At 32.6% G+C, this 16,501-nt stretch overlaps 1 protein-coding gene across 2 annotated transcripts; it reads left to right on the top strand.

Moving 5' to 3' along the window:
* Positions 1-475: 475 nt before the first annotated feature.
* LOC146896291 (UPF0481 protein At3g47200-like) lies at positions 476-9,023 on the top strand. 2 transcript variants are annotated; one of them, XM_085733908.1, is made up of 3 exons: positions 476-547; positions 2,144-3,223; positions 8,456-9,023. In XM_085733908.1, the coding sequence occupies exons 2-3, from the start codon at positions 2,158-2,160 to the stop codon at positions 8,932-8,934; spliced, it is 1,545 nt and encodes a 514-aa protein (XP_085590034.1). In that variant the 5' UTR covers positions 476-547; positions 2,144-2,157; the 3' UTR covers positions 8,935-9,023. The 2 variants fall into 2 exon arrangements, with proteins under 2 accessions (XP_085590034.1, XP_085590033.1); XM_085733907.1 differs by lacking the exon at positions 8,456-9,023 and having other exon boundaries at positions 2,144-3,958.
* The last annotated feature ends 7,478 nt before the right edge of the window (positions 9,024-16,501 follow it).

The raw sequence follows: 16,501 nt of genomic DNA, 5'->3' as shown, positions 1-16,501 counted from the left end.
TATCCTTCATTTAAGGGGATTAACGGGGACTTAAACTCAGGATCTTTCAAATTCAACGGTTGTCTTTTAACCACCGGACGTGACACTTGAAGTTTATAAAGTTTTTGTTTTACTTTCACTTAATTCAAGAAAAAAAAATACTTAAAGACCGTTTTGTCCTTCATGGTTTAAAATCATAAATGGATCCATGAATAAAATTTATATTTTCAATTTATTTACTTACTAATATATATTTAAGAACAAACTTAACTACATAATACAATAAGAAATACTAATAATAAAATATGTCATTTGAAAATAACTTATCAACAAAATTAGACAAACTTTTGCAGCTTCAAAAGTAAGATATATTTGGTTTTAAAAGCAGCACTACATGATTAAAGTTAAAGGGCAGTGGTATGAAGACTTAACATCAGTCAATACTCATCGAGTCTTTTAGCAACAATAAAAGCACATACATTGCACACAACCATGTGCACATGTACACTTGGTGACAACTATTGCTCAAGAGAAGAAGCTCACTAAATTCCTATCTACCAACCAACAGGTTCAGAATCTCATCTTGTTTTTCAATTCTTATTCTATTTTGGTTTTTCATTATAGTCTACTAATAATTTCTTGTCCTTACATATATGTTTTGTCATTAGCAAGTTTTCTTCAGCATAATATATGTGCATGCATAATTGATTTCACTTATTATACACTAACTGGAGTTAAAAGTAATGACCTTATATATAATTTTGTGTCCATTTATATATTCTTGATTAGTAAGTTCTACAGATGCATGTGATTGTTCACTTTAGCCCATTTGGGAAACTCATCAGTGATTCATTGTTTCATATAATACCAATTACCAAGTCATGAAGGATTTAAACCTCTTCATGTGCCCGTAGTTGTGGTGTGATGGATTAAAACAAGGTTCTTGCTGACCAATGGTTCCGGAGCACTAGTTAACGAAACAAAAAATCTCTTAGAAAATTAAAAAAATAGGAAACAAAATAAAATATTTGCATTAAAAACATCATTTTTAACACTTTTAAAATTTTGACTATATAAATTCCAACATATTCATATTATATTTGGTTTTCTTAACTAGTGTCTCATAATCACTAGTTAGCATTTTTCTAAAAATAAAACCACATCGCAAACTGCAATGTAGACGGTGCAACGACTGCATCAGACTCCAAACAAATTATGTTGTGCTCACAAAAATTATTTGGCTATCTTCTTTTTTATATATATAATTGATTTAGAGGGTATTTTAAATATCGTCAGACATAATTTACAGTGATTGAGAGAGTTAATAATGAGATAGATATGATATTTTAGGAAAACAAATAAGAGTTTTAATTATAAGATAGGTAATGGATAATAATGTTTAATGATAATAAAAAATAAGTTTAATTGTATTTTTGGTCCGTCCTATTTTATCATTTTTTTGACGTTGTCCTATTTTATCATGTTTACGAAAGTAGCTTCCCTTTTTAAATCAAAGTTTTTGTCTCTCAATGCTCATTTATCGGCATTTTGGTCACAATTCGTATTTTTTTCCCCCAAAATCATGGTTTTCCCCCTAAAAAAAGTTTGTAAATTTTGGCCCAAAAAATGGTATTTTCTTTTCATTTTCAAAATTCAAGCCACCATTTTTACAAGCTAAAAGTCTAAGTTGTGACAATAATTGCAACATAAGTGATATTTGAGGGACCAAAAAGTTTAAGGAGAACTATTTTGGTAAGCGTGATAAAATAGGGGGAATCAAAAATGGATGGCATGAACAAAACTATGATTAGAAAATATGGGAGTAATGCCCCGCCGACCTAAGATATCATCCCAAAACATTCACTTACACATAATTGAGAAGAGAATCACATCTTTTCCTACCTTTCAAAACATTCCCATCTTTATTTAACATTTTTTCAAGGAGTGAAGATACTCGTAAAATTCATTGCGATAAGTGAAAAAAGGTGTCAGCGACTTGGGTTCCTAACATAAATGAGTTTGGTCGACTCAACTAGTGTACACCCCTAACTAAAATGTAATCAATTGGTACATATACACTACACAAATAACCATCTATATTGATATGATACAAGTATATATTAAAGTGTTCTGGTTGCTCAAAATGATCCTTCACATGTCACAGGGAAAAATAATATTATGGCACATGCTAATACTTCTGTTGATGCTTTATCTGAAACTGAATATGAAATGGTGAAACACATCATTGACGTTGAAGTCCTAGAAGAGTTAAGTTTAGCAGATTGTAGCATCTACAAGGTTCCTCACAATCTCCGAAAAGTGAAACAAGAAGCTTACACTCCTCAATTAATCTCAATTGGTCCAATTCACCTTGGAAATAAAGAACTTCAACCAATGCAACAACACAAAAAAAGGTATTTCCATTTCTTCTATGAGCGTCTATCTCAATTCAATCAACAATCCATGATCAAGAACTACAAAGTCTATCTTGAAAACAAAGAACAAGAAATAAGAAAATGTTATGCAGAGAAATTTCCCAACATAAGCAAAGAAAAATTTGTGGAAACAATTTTGTTGGATGCTGTTTTCATCATGGAGCTTTTGTTAAGAAACCGTTCATGGAAATCGGATACATCAAAACATGAACATGAATACAAGCAATCCAAGTCATTTAGATTGAAACATAGTGATGATTACATTCTAACACAAGCTTGGCTCAGCAAAAGCATCACAAGGGACTTGATTTTGTTGGAAAATCAGATACCTTTTTTTGTGCTGATGAATCTTTACGATACTGTCGTCCCTAACGACGACAAAAAAGAAGACCATAAAAGTTTTCTTGATCTTGCACTTGAGTATTTTGCATTCTACGACACACAGAAATCGTCATCACGTGAAACTAAGCTTGTTTTGGATAAGAATCAGACAAAGAAATATTATTTTGTGAGTGGCTTAATTGGTGATGTTGGTAGTGGTAATTCAGTTTCCAAGAAAAAACATTCTGATAAATCTATGAGCAATAACCATAGGTTTCAAGGTCCTAAACATTTCACTGATTTGATAAGGTTTTTTTACCTTCCAGCTGATTTAACGGATTTAGAAAAGAGTGGTTGTTCTCATACTTTTCCAAGAACAGTAACAAAGTTAATAGATTCTGGTGTGAGTTTTGAGAAAGTTGTGGGGAGAAGATTGCTAGAAATAACATTTGAGAAGAAACCATTTCTGAGTTATTTTCTCTGCTTAGGTTGTTTACCTTCATTTTCATGTTTGAACCATTTCAAAGCGCGTCTAAGGATTCCGCAGTTGAAGGTTGATCACACAACAGAATGTGTTTTAAGGAACCTCATTGCCCTAGAACAATGTCAGTATCAAGAACAACCTTATATATGCAATTATGTTTCACTTGTTGATTCTCTTATCCATACACAAGTTGATGTTGATTTGTTGGTGGAGAAGGAAGTGATTGTGCATGAAATGGGAAGTGATAAAGAAGTGGCAGTGCTTGTTAATGGTCTTTGTAAACATGTTGTGGTGAATTCAACTTGTTACTATGATATTATTAATGAGCTTAATAAGCATTATCAGAATATTTGGAACCGTACCATGGCTGCATTGTGGTTGGTGTATTTTAGAGATGCTTGGAGAGCTAGTTCTACTTTGGTTGGAATTGCTTTTCTTGTTTACACAGCATTCAACTTTGTACGTCTTGCCAGAGTTCTCTTCTACCAGAAACTTAAAAATGTATAATCCATGGTTTGCATTATTATCATAACTAGATTTATGTGTGTGCGCGCACGCGCATTATATATAGTTTTTGTTGTTGTTGGAGTGCTATGTGTTAGCTTGTTTACTCTGTACGAATTAAAGAATAAATGGTATTATTGTGTAATGTAATGTAATGTAAGTATTAAACTCTGGATTTTAATTGTACCACTACAATATTACGAACAATGTTATGATGTTGAAGGGTTTATGCAAATATGAGAAGATTATGTAATGAAGGTGAGGGGTTTAAGGTTTTAAATTGAGTTGCGGCTAGCTTATCGTAAATTTGTAGAGAGAATTGGTAAGACTAATTTGAATCAGAACGCAAGCGGATCATTCACTTTTATGATGCCCTAGCTTGTTTTATCCTAGGGTTCGCTATCAGCCACACCAAGCCCCAATGACCCAAATTTATATAAATAATAAATTCATTTTTGTTTAATGACACATGGAATTATGAGGGGCTAGAGTACAGAAGTAACGGGGAAACCCATGAGAAGAAAAGAAAAATCAAAAGAGAAAACGTCACCAAGAACTCCCTCAAACAACATTTATATCAGAAATAAATTCATTTATATTTGTCTTAATTAATCATTATTTTTTTTGCCACTGCATTAGCTTAAAATAATATTTTTAAAATATTGTTTGTTTATGGGACCTGGTAGAAATCAAGGTGACAATAATTCATCCCTGAAAAAAAAAAGTTGACAATAATTCAATATCATTGTGCAATTTCTTTGACCACTTTAGAAAAAGGTAGCGCAAAAAACAAAAGTAGCTAGTAATAATTCGCAGTGTCGTGGATTGGAAAATAATTGCTTTTTCAAAGGAGAAGATGATTTGACAAATCAATGTTTTAGATATATTCATACATAAAATAGACACATCAGATACACTGTTAATTTTATTAATACAGAAAAATTATATTTGAGGCTTATGATGAGAGATGGAGCGAGTATTATGATAATATATTATTGAATGTTATGTTGAATATGTGGTGTTGTTGATCAAAGATTTAGGTGTGGAGCTCGGTTTGATTTTACTATATTAAAGATTTTTTTGAACAACCAAAAATGAATTATATTAACACCAACAAATTAGTCTCTTTTGCACAAGATGTTTAATTAAAAAAAAAAAACCACTAAAGTTTACAAAAACACAATCGAGTCATAAGACATTAAGGCCACATTAGTCAATGCTCAAACAAGTAAACGGGCATGACCACCAACTATGATAGCCTAAGACAAAATTTACATTCTCTACCTTCATCCACCAAAAGGAATAAAGTTTAACTTTATCCAACAACTAAGGTATGGAATTCTCTGTATTTTTGAATAATCTATTATTTCGTTCATTTAGCACAACCTAAACACACAGAAGCCAAATACACTGCAAAAAGGAGCGTCGTGCATTCAAAACACATGTTGAATAAATAAACTGAATAAAATGATATGAAAGATGATGTGGATCCGCCAACGAAAAACTAATCCAAGACCTAACTAACGTCCAAAGAGAACCAAAAGTGTCGCAGGAAATAAATAAGTGACGAGCTGATTCAACACCTCCACAACCGGTCATGCAATAGTAGGCATCTGGAGGGATAATGCCGCCGGCCACCAAATTTGCCTTTCTTGGTAACCTGTCACGAAAGGGTCTCCACGCAAATATAGAAACCTTCAAGGGAACCTATCTTTGCCACATTAAATCTGCTATTACATCCAAAGTATAAGACTCTTGGGAAGTTAACAGATCATAAACACCACGAACAGAATAACTCCCAACGAGATCAGGCTGCCATTGCCACTGATCTTAAGAATGAGTATGCAAAATAATATCATGAAGTAAAGTCGTACACTCCCCTAACATCTCCTCCTCCCATGCCCACAACCGTCTCCGCCAATTCCACGCCCCACCCCCTTCGACACACCCTAAAGAGAACAAATCAGCCACCGTACTCGACTTATTTCCAGCCAAGTTGAATAAACGCCTAAACCGCACACACAAAGGAGTCCCTCCTAACCACGGATCAATCCAAAAATACGTGTTTAACCTATCTCCCACCTTGTTTGAGATACAATCATCAAACGAACTACCCCCGACTCCACCAACACCATCACATATTTTTACAATCTCCCTCCACCATGATGATCCACCCTGCCCTCTTTCATTCAATCTCCTACCCTCCACTCCATAATGGGCTGCTAACACCCTAAACCACAGACCCCCATTTATCACCAACACCATTTACATAAAAGAGCAATGTTAAACTCCCTCATATACCTAACCCCCAACCTTCCATACTCTTTTTGTAAACAAATAGTTTTCTAACCAATCCAAGAAGTTTTCTTATGATCCTCACTCCCACACCAAAAGAATTAATTCAAAAGAGGTTCAATAGAAGAGATTATATATGAGGGAGCTTTGAAGAAGAAAATAACATAGACGGGCAGAAAAGTCATGGCAGAATTAAGGAGAATCAAATGGCCAACAAATGAAAGAAAACAACTCTTCCAACTAGACAATCTTTTATTAATACGAGACTGAACCCTTATCCCAAAACAACAAACGTCTCGGATCACCACCAACAGGAAGGCCCAAGTACAAAAAGGCACCTTTCCCACTTTATAACTCAAAGTTATCGCTGCCTCATTCAACCAAGAGTCAGTAATATTGACCTAAACCAACATACTTTTAAGAAAATTCACCTTCAATCCTGACATCACCTCAAAAAGCACAAAAACAATCCGCAATGCACGAAAAGTTGCCCATCTTTTGACCCTAAAAAGTAACATATCATCGACAAACTGAAGATGGGAAATAATAGTTGGAGCATACATGCCAATGTTGTACCCGGTAAAAATATTGGACTCAACCATGGATTTCATCATCACATTCAACCCCTCAGCAGCCAACAAAAAAAAAAGGAGAAAGGGGATCACCTTGTCTTAAACCTCTTTTCTATACTCATCCACCACCTCATTCACAACTAGGATACCATCAAGAATATGTCTATCTTTAACAAACGCGGTTTGTGACTCAGAAATTACACTTCCTATAACCGAGCACAATATGTTTGCTAACAATTTTGCCAGGATTTTATACAGAATAAAGTCATAATAACTAAGAGCATCTTAATATCTCTAGAACTTTATAGCTATGATACTAGTATTTCTAGATATTTCTTGTAATAAATTAGTAGTATTAAATGCTTCTAGATCTTTCGAAGTGGAGCCTTACTAGAGTAGTATAAATAGGGCTGACCATCAAGTGTTTTCGCATTCAAGCATTAAAATAATCTAATAATAACAACTTTCTTTGAGAATATTAGAGAGTTTCTCTATTTATCTAGCTTTCCTTCTATCCTCGAGCCAAAAAGCTTTGGTAAAATTACACGCATCGTCCTTTAAATTTATTTCAGATAACACTTTCATTTATATATATATATATATATATATATATATATATATATATATATATATATATATATATATTTCATTTCATGTTTGTCCTTTTGGAGCATTAGAATATGGATTTTCAAGCATCACGATTAAAATGTATATGAAAAATGATTGAAGGACCATAAATTTAAACACTAAGAACTTATATCGAAATACAATCACAAATTTGAATATGAAAAATTTAAGGAACCTCATTGCCCTAGAACAATGTCAGTATCAAGAACAACCTTATATATGCAATTATGTTTCACTTGTTGATTCTCTTATCCATACACAAGTTGATGTTGATTTGTTGGTCGAGAAGGAAGTGATTGTGCATGAAATGGGAAGTGATAAAGAAGTGGCAGTTCTTGTTAATGGTCTTTGTAAACATGTTGTGGTGAATTCAACTTGTTACTATGATATTATTAATGAGCTTAATAAGCATTATCAGAATATTTGGAACCGTACCATGGCTGCATTGTGGTTGGTGTATTTTAGAGATGCTTGGAGAGCTAGTTCTACTTTGGTTGGAATTGCTTTTCTTGTTTACACAGCATTCAACTTTGTACGTCTTGCTAGAATTATCTTCTACTAGAGAAACTTAAAAATGTATAATCCATGGTTTGCATTATTATCATAACTAGATTTATGTGTGTGCGCGCACACGCATTATTTATAGTTTTTGTTGTTGTTGGAGTGTTATGTGTTAGCTTGTTTACTCTGTACAAATTAAGGAATAAATGGTATATTATTGTGTAATGTAATGTAAGTATTAAACTCTGGATTTTATTTGTACCACTACAATATTACGAACAATGTTATGATGTTTTGGTCAAAAAAAAACAATGTTATGATGTTGAAGGGTTTATGCAAATATGAGAAGATTATGTAATGAACGTGAGGGGTTTAAGGTTTTAAATTGAGTTGCGGCTAGCTTATCATAATTTGAATCAGAACGCAAGCGGATCATTCTTGCTCCGAGGGCATTCCCAAATTTATATAAATAATAAATTCATTTTTGTTTAATGACACATGGAATTATGAGGGGCTAGAGTACAGAAGTAACGGGGAAACCCATGAGAAGAAAAGAAAAATCAAAAGAGAAAACGTCACCAAGAACTCCCTCAAACAACATTTATATTAGAAATAAATTCATTTATATTTGTCTTAATTAATCATTAAATTTTTTGCCACTGCATTAGCTTAAAATATTGTTTTTAAAATATTGTTTTTAAAGTAACGGCCGATTTTGAGCTGGTTTTTGTGCTTAGGTTGTGTACCATGTTTTAAATTTGTCGAATCTAAGTTACGAATCCCGCATTTGAATGTAGACCAAGCAACAGAATGTGTTCTTAGGAACCTAATTGCGTTCGAACAATGTCACTATTCAGACCAACCTTTCATATGCAACTATGTTTCTTTAATTGATTCTTTGATTCATACACATGAAGATGTTGAGTTGTTGGTTGACACAGAAATCATTAGCCATGAACTTGGAAGTCATGCAGAATTGGCAACATTGGTTAATGGTCTTTGCAAATATGTTGTGGTGACATCAAATTGTTATGGAAAGATCATTAAGGAAATGAATGAACATTATAATAACTGGTGGAAACATTATATGGGAATGTTAAGGTCGGTGTATTTTCGTGATCCTTGGAGAGTTAGTTCAACTGTTGTTGGAATTGCTATTTTCTTATTTGCTGCTGTCAATTTTCTTAGAGTTATTGGTGTATTTCGTTTGAAGTAGTAGTTTTTAGTACTAGTTGATTTTGTTAAAATTTCCAAACATATCTTATTAGTATTTTTCATGAATTATATTATTAGTTTCTGGAGTTATATGTTATGTAATGTTAACATGATCATTGGATATACAAGTTAACATTCACAATTAGTATGAATATATTTCTTGGTGAAAGTACAGCAGACAAATGCTGGTGATTAAATCGTGTATGAAATTTTGGCGATAGAATTTTTTATGTCCTGGCTAACGATGAAAGAATCAATTTTTCATGCCCTGAACTTCTCACTGAAAAATATATATGAGATGTAAGTTGGAACATGTTTGGATATAATTTTGAGTGGAAAAAAGTGTTTTTAGAAGTGTAATTGATTTTCAAATGTAGTATTCTTTGCGTTCACATACAAGTGTTGGATTTCGATGCATCGGCCGTTGTAAAAATTTAAAATAATGTGAAAACTATTTTAACAAAATTTAATGAGTAAATAATCACTTTAGTCCTTGAAAATAAGTATGCCACTGCTGCCATTGATCGAAAAGAAGAAAAAAAAAAAACTCTAAAATACGACTTCCATCTATACGAATTAAGCTCTCATAAAACTACCACTGTAGCATATGTTTGGGTGAGTATTTTTATAACAGCCACCTTGCATTTCTTGCATTTCACTGTGATTTCTACAAGCTACAAAGTGTCACTTATGCTTTGTTGTTGTTCTTTGCCGCAGTTGTAAGAGTTGTTTTCTTCGCACATATGTTTGATCTTTAACCTCATCTCATTTTCCCTCAATAGATCCTGAATTTTCTTTTTCTTCCAAACTACCAAAATTTTCGCACATTCGCATCATTGAATTTGTATGCATATATATATTTTTTGTGTTTTAAGCCTCAAGTTCTACGGGAAAAGGCCCCTCGTAATTTAGAATTTGATGGAGAGCTAACTAAAATTCGACCAAGAATTATTGTATGTATATTCAAAATGGACCTGGATTTAAAAAGAAATTTAATTGAAATAAAACACGATTTCACATATATACATAGTACTTGTATGAATTTTTAACCTAACTAAATTTGATATCAATGCAAAGTTGTGGGGTTGAAATTTAATCAAATTATCAAATTTCAAAAGTAAAATATCATTGAATACACGCTTCATTTTGTTATGAGTAAACTCATTGAATATACGGTTCATTTATTTTTTTAAAGAATACGCTTCATTTTGTTATGAAATAGAGAAATACATTACATTCTTTGATACTAGATATATAAACAACAGTTCTCGTGAGCTTAATTCAATTTGTATGGACAATGCATAATATATGCAAGGTCCGGGGTTCAAACCCTGACCACCAAAAAAAAAATATATAAATAACAATATAAATTGTTCAAATTAAGTCACCTGAAATTACATAGAATAAATTTGGTATAAAATTATGTTATTTAAACCATTTGTATAATAATTTTTGAGATAACCATAAATTTTAAAAAAATGAGGTATTGACACAAAAACCAAAATAATAGAGAGAGAATAAAAATATAATATAAGTATAAAAAAGAGTTGTTACAAAAATTGTAAAAAATGGTTATATAAATATCATTTACCCTTTTATAATTACATCCGATACTATGACCCCTCATACTTCTGATTATAGAGGCTGCTGCAAATCAAAATTTGCAAGCACACTCTAAGCCTATTACTGAATAATCAAATCATGTGAAGTGGAGGGACCCTAATAATTGAATCCAGCAGAAAATGGAAAAAATAATAGTGTAGGGATGATTTCAAGTATGCTCTATTTAAATAATGCTCTATTTAGTCCAATTAAATCCATGGATGCAAGACATGCGGTAAAAAAAAAAAAAAACTAAAAGCTGATATTTGAAATTAAAACAACAATTACTTGTGTTGATAAAAATAAGGCTTAATTGCTCTTTTAGTCCCTTAATTATTTTTTGGTATTGGTTTGGTCCCATAATTAATAAAAAGTCCGTTTGAGTCCTTTAATTTAATTTTTGTTACACTTTTTGGTACGTTCCGTTACGGAGTTAACCCCAAATGTCTTATATGGACTAACCTTATAGATGGTCCACCCTAAACCTCATTAATTTTTTAATCTTAACCGTTTAATCTATTTGTTAAAACATAAACCATTGGATTTTGAAGGTCTATTGTAAGTAATAATACACCGTCACTGATGTAGTATCCAAAGTAAGTATTTTTTGTTATCGTCTCCACAGGGACTAGCGCGATATTCAAGCCATTCAACAATTGATATTGTTCTAAACTTATGGTTCAATTGATTGATTGATTAAAAACTAATCTAAATTGGAATATAGCAATAAAATTGAGACGAGGTAGGGCAATTCACGCCTGGGGTTAGAGTCGTTGGCCAAACATTAAATAATGCACTCTTATAATTACTTAAACGGATTCTAACTTTACTCGATATTATCACATATCGCTCAACAACATCATTCGTGTCCAAATGATGTCATGATTTTTAATAGATCATTTAAATGTCGATTTCCCAAACTATTAAACAATCCAATAGCCGATTGCATCGTTGTATTGTCGATTTCCCAAACTATTAAACAATACAAAAGCTGAGTTCCAATATTCAAAGTGATTATCAAAACCTAATTCCATGTCTAGAATTAAAGTTTTGCTAGATTATTATTCTAACCCTAGATTCAAAAAACATCTTTCAACATCATTTCAAATCATAAATATAACATTAATCACAAGAATAAAATCAACATCAAGTAAAATATTACTAGAATCATATATTTAAGTATCAAAAAGAGTACATATTAACTTGATCCAGTACCTCTAATCCCAAAGGATAGATTTAGCTACATACTTTCATAGTAACCTTGCAAAAATGGAAGAAAAGATGAAGATTCATGACAAGATTCATGATTTCTCTACAAATCTTGGAAAGAATCCACTTCTAAGACTCTTGCTTCATGTTTCTCTCTCTCTAAAAATCGGAAAAATATCAAAAACAATGAATAGGTTCCTTAAAAAATGAGAGAAAAGCTATTTATATGGCTGAATCTGTGCTCGTTCGCTTAAGTGAGCGGAGGTCGCTTTAAGCGAACGGCTGGAAAATCTTCCGTTGGCCATAGAGAAGCTGCCACGTAGTCTTATCCTGTTGCGCTTGCTTAAGCGAGCTGTAAGCGAACTGACCTTGTGCTCTCTGGAACTTGCTCGCTTAAGCGAGCTGACTTTGCATTTTGGTTGATTTCTTGGTCCTTACTTGTATTTTCCTGCACAAAAAGGGTATAGTAAGGCACATAAAGCATAAATGGCATATTTGCATAAAATTAGAGCTTTTCCATAGATAATCTTGCAAAACAAATCACTAAAATGCCTAAACTAACACATGAAATATATCACTTTTGAGCACTTATCAAACTCTCCCCAACTTAGTTCTTTGTTTGTCCTCAAACAAAAGATTCAAAAAGGAAAATTTACAAGCATTCAGACAATTTTTTTAGCACAGTGCAAAATAGTTCAAAGTTTAAAGACTTCTCAGATGCATGACTTGAATGTAAATGCGCAGGCAAGCATGAGGTCTTCCTCTAATCTAAGCACAAACTATGAATGTGAAACAAGTCCTATGCACCGAATTTGCATCACAAAGTTCTAAACAAAAACATGATTATCTATGAACCACACCTAACACACTTCTTTGCAAGTAGATGAGACAAAGCAATAACAATGAGTGAGGGCAATGACCACACATCCAACAATCATGCTAACATCCTGATTCAGTTATGTGTCCATCCAAATATTATCTCAAAAAGCACAAAAAACATGGATCAAAAGGTCTTTCTAGGGTTATAACTTGGCTTGGCTACAAAAGAAATGTCATATGTGGGATAATTGAATTCAAAAGGCCAAACATAGAGGAGCATTCTTTCTATTTACAACCAATTTCTCTCAATTTCATTCCAAATCCTTGGTGACAATCAATCAACATACTAATCTTGACAACTTATTATATTATTGATTTTTCTTTCTTTTTCTTCTTTTTCTTTTCTTTTTCAAATGTACACATTTGTGTTCTTTTTCTACACAATTTCTTGTTGTCAGATTACTATAAAATTCACCATGATACTTGACACAATAATTTAACCTCCCTTTCTCCCCAACTTAAACACAACATCACCCTAATTGAATGTTCCCCTATACTTAGGCAAGGGACAAAGTACAAGAAGGTTAAGGGTTCAACAATGTAAAAATATCAAAGTCCTATAGTGAATAAAAAATGAACTAGGTTTTGAAAAATTTTGGGCAAATTCATTAAGCATTGTGCTTATGAATATTGACAGTTCATAATTGAGGACTTTGATTCATTAAGCTCATGTGGGGTTAACAGATGCTCACTCTTCTCATGGGATAGGCTTTATGTGGTCAAGTGTTTCAACTCAATTTCAAAAAGTGCCTTGATCATTTACATGCTTTCATGCAATTCAAAACAATTATTAGAATTAACATACAACAACCAAGTTAAACAATGATTATTGGTCTCCTGCATATAATACAACAATTTGAGGCTTCCTCACTTTTAGGCTAAGTTCTACATGGTTCAAGAATAAGCATGTTTTTGATAAGAACTAAATGAAATAAGTTTTGTGCAAAGTACTAGTTTCAAATTCTAGTACATACCTAGAAAAATAGGAAACCAATACCTTGGCTTTGCGCTTTCTCACAACTTATATCATAATTACACACCTGAGATATTTGCTCAATCTTTGGATCTTTCGAGCACTTCACAAGTTGAGGTTCATGAGTACTTTTCTTTTTCAAACACAAGCAAGAGTGAAACAAAAAAAAAAAGGGAAATGCTAACTCGTGCCCTTAGGGCACAAGATAAGAATCTTAAAATAGAATTAAACAATAAATATTGCATTGGAAAGATAAGTTTTTAAGCTTTTAAGGTTATGAATGTACAATTTCCAAAACTGAATTTCTATATTTAGTTTCTTATCTTGTGCCCTTAGGGCACAAGTTAACAAGACCCAAAAAAAAAACTTCCAAAGCATTTGAAAGCTTTGATCAAGTCTTTAAATAACGGTACTTAAAACACACATTAACTAAAATGCATAAATAAAGCATAAAAACTTATAAAATTGGGTTGCCTCCCAACAAGCGTTTGTTTAACGTCGTTAGCTCGACGCTTGTTTTGTTAGGGTGGCCAAAATGACACCGACAACACATCATCCTTTGTGTTCCTTCGCTTTGGGAGGAATTTCATGAACTTGAAGTACAACTGATGTGGAGTCTATACCCTCCCTAGCTCTTGTTTGCTGAACAAGGCACATATTTCGTCTATTACACGGTCAATTTCTGCCTTGCTCACCTTCGTCCCCTTTTGTTCACATAATTCTTCCTTGCTAAGTAACCGTTCCATCTGAAACAGATATAACTAACAAGAAATTTTTTTCTTTGTATGCCAAAGAGGGGTAAGTGCAAACAACGTATACAATATCAAAGCAAAATAATTACAGCTTATATACAGAAGCTCAAAACAATACAAATTGTTGCGATGGTTAAAATATCTAAACACCAGTCCCCGACAGCGACGCCATTTTGATGTAGTATCAAAAGTAAGTATTTTTCTGTTATCGTCTCCACAGGCACTAGTGCTATATTCATGCCGTTCAACAATTGATATTGTTCTAAACTTATGGTTCAAATGATTGATTGATTAAAAACTAATCTAAATTGGAATATAGCAATAAAATTGAGACGAGGTAGGGCAATTCACGCCTAGGGTTAGAGTCGTTGACCAAGCATTAAATAATGCACTCTTATTATTACTTAAACAGATTCTAACTTTACTGGATATTATCACATATCGCTCAACAACATCATTCGTGTCTAAATGATGTCATGATTTCTAATGGATCATTTAAATGTCGATTTCCCAAACTATTAAACGACCCAATAGTCGATTGCATCGTTGTATTGTCTATTTCCCGAACTATTAAACAATACAAAAGCTTTGAGTTCCAATATTCAAAGTGATTATCAAAACCTAAATTCCATGTCTAGAATTAAAGTTTTTCTAGATTATTATTCTAACCCTAGATTCAAAAGCATCTTTCAACATCATTTCAAATCATAAATATAACATTAAACACAAGAATAAAATCAACATCAAGTAAAATATTGCTAAAATCATATATTTAAGTATAAAAAAGAGTACATATTAACTTGATCAAGTACCTCTAACCCCAAAGGATATATTTAGCTACTTACTTTCATAGTAACCTGTTTTATCTTGGTTTTCGGGTGTCAAACATTGATTACGTTTGAACTTTTTTAACCGTGGATATCTCATTTTTTCTTGGGAAGGGAAAAAATAAGCAAAACCCTTGAGAATCGAGGTCCGGGAGTTGTTTCCGCTACGGGAAGGTGTTAGGCACCCATAACGACTATAGTATCCTATAGGAACCGTCTTTATCTTCTACGCGCGCGCTTTATTTTTAAATGCTATTTGAAAGTGTTTATTTAAGCCTAAGAGTTTTCTAAGTGAAGAATTGGAGGGAGAAGAATGTGCTTGAATTTTGTTTTATTTGAATTGAAGGAGTTTTGATTCCTTGCCTACGTACCCTTTTAAGGGATCAAATCCACCGTAGTTCTCTTCCAAAAATGTTTTCGTTTTTGTTGGTTGATTTTAAGTTTGAAAATAGAATTTGAAGAATGAGAGAGAGAGGCCTCAAGGGCATAAGATTGTGAAATTGTGAGGTTGAATTAGTTATTTTGCAAAAAAGTCTAAGTATGATTAAGACTCATTGAAATTTTGATTAAGAAAATGAAAGAGAAAGTACAATGGGATTTGGTCCCAAGGTTTATTGTGAAAATGATTTGAGTGATTGTTGTTCACATTTTGTTTGGAAAATGATTTTTTTCTAAGTATAAATCCTAGGCATTCATCTAGACATACGATCCTAAACATACGTCTAAACATGCATATCCTAGCCATACATCTAAAAATATCTATGTGATGCGTGTGCATGTGTCGGTGCTTGTGTCGGTGTACATCATTAGAGTCCATTGTCCTTTACATCATTGGCCTAGATACATTCTATGGTCTTTGTGAGAACTTAATCCCACACAAATGAATAAGAAAGCAAAAGAAATATAAAGAGATGGGATAAGAAAGTGTGATGGAGAACATGCTTATGATGTATGAAACATGGAACAAGAAAATGTTAGTAGCATAGGATGATATTAAAGAAAATAAAGCAAGTAAAATATTAGGACAAAAGCATAGAAAAACTTCACAAAATAAAGCCAAACAATGCAAAAATATGGCTAAAATTTACTCACAAAATGCAAGAATCCTATTGTCTAAAATTCTCACATTCTCATACATTTTCCAAAGGCTTAGAATCCAGTCTTAAAGTGAGAATTAGGGCAATATGATGGACTTGACATTTTTAAGGTGAATTTTAGACATATATGCATTATTTATTCACAAATGTAACTTGTAAATCAAGCAACTAATCAAGACTCACACACAAGCATCACCATTATGTACAAACAGTAGCTAAAGATTCATAG

Source organism: Medicago sativa, chromosome 8, assembly GCF_051527215.1.
Source record: "Medicago sativa cultivar Bolivia chromosome 8, Bolivia_mono, whole genome shotgun sequence".
NCBI classification, from domain to species: domain Eukaryota; kingdom Viridiplantae; phylum Streptophyta; class Magnoliopsida; order Fabales; family Fabaceae; genus Medicago; species Medicago sativa.
This window is presented reverse-complemented; position numbering and strand designations above follow the sequence as displayed.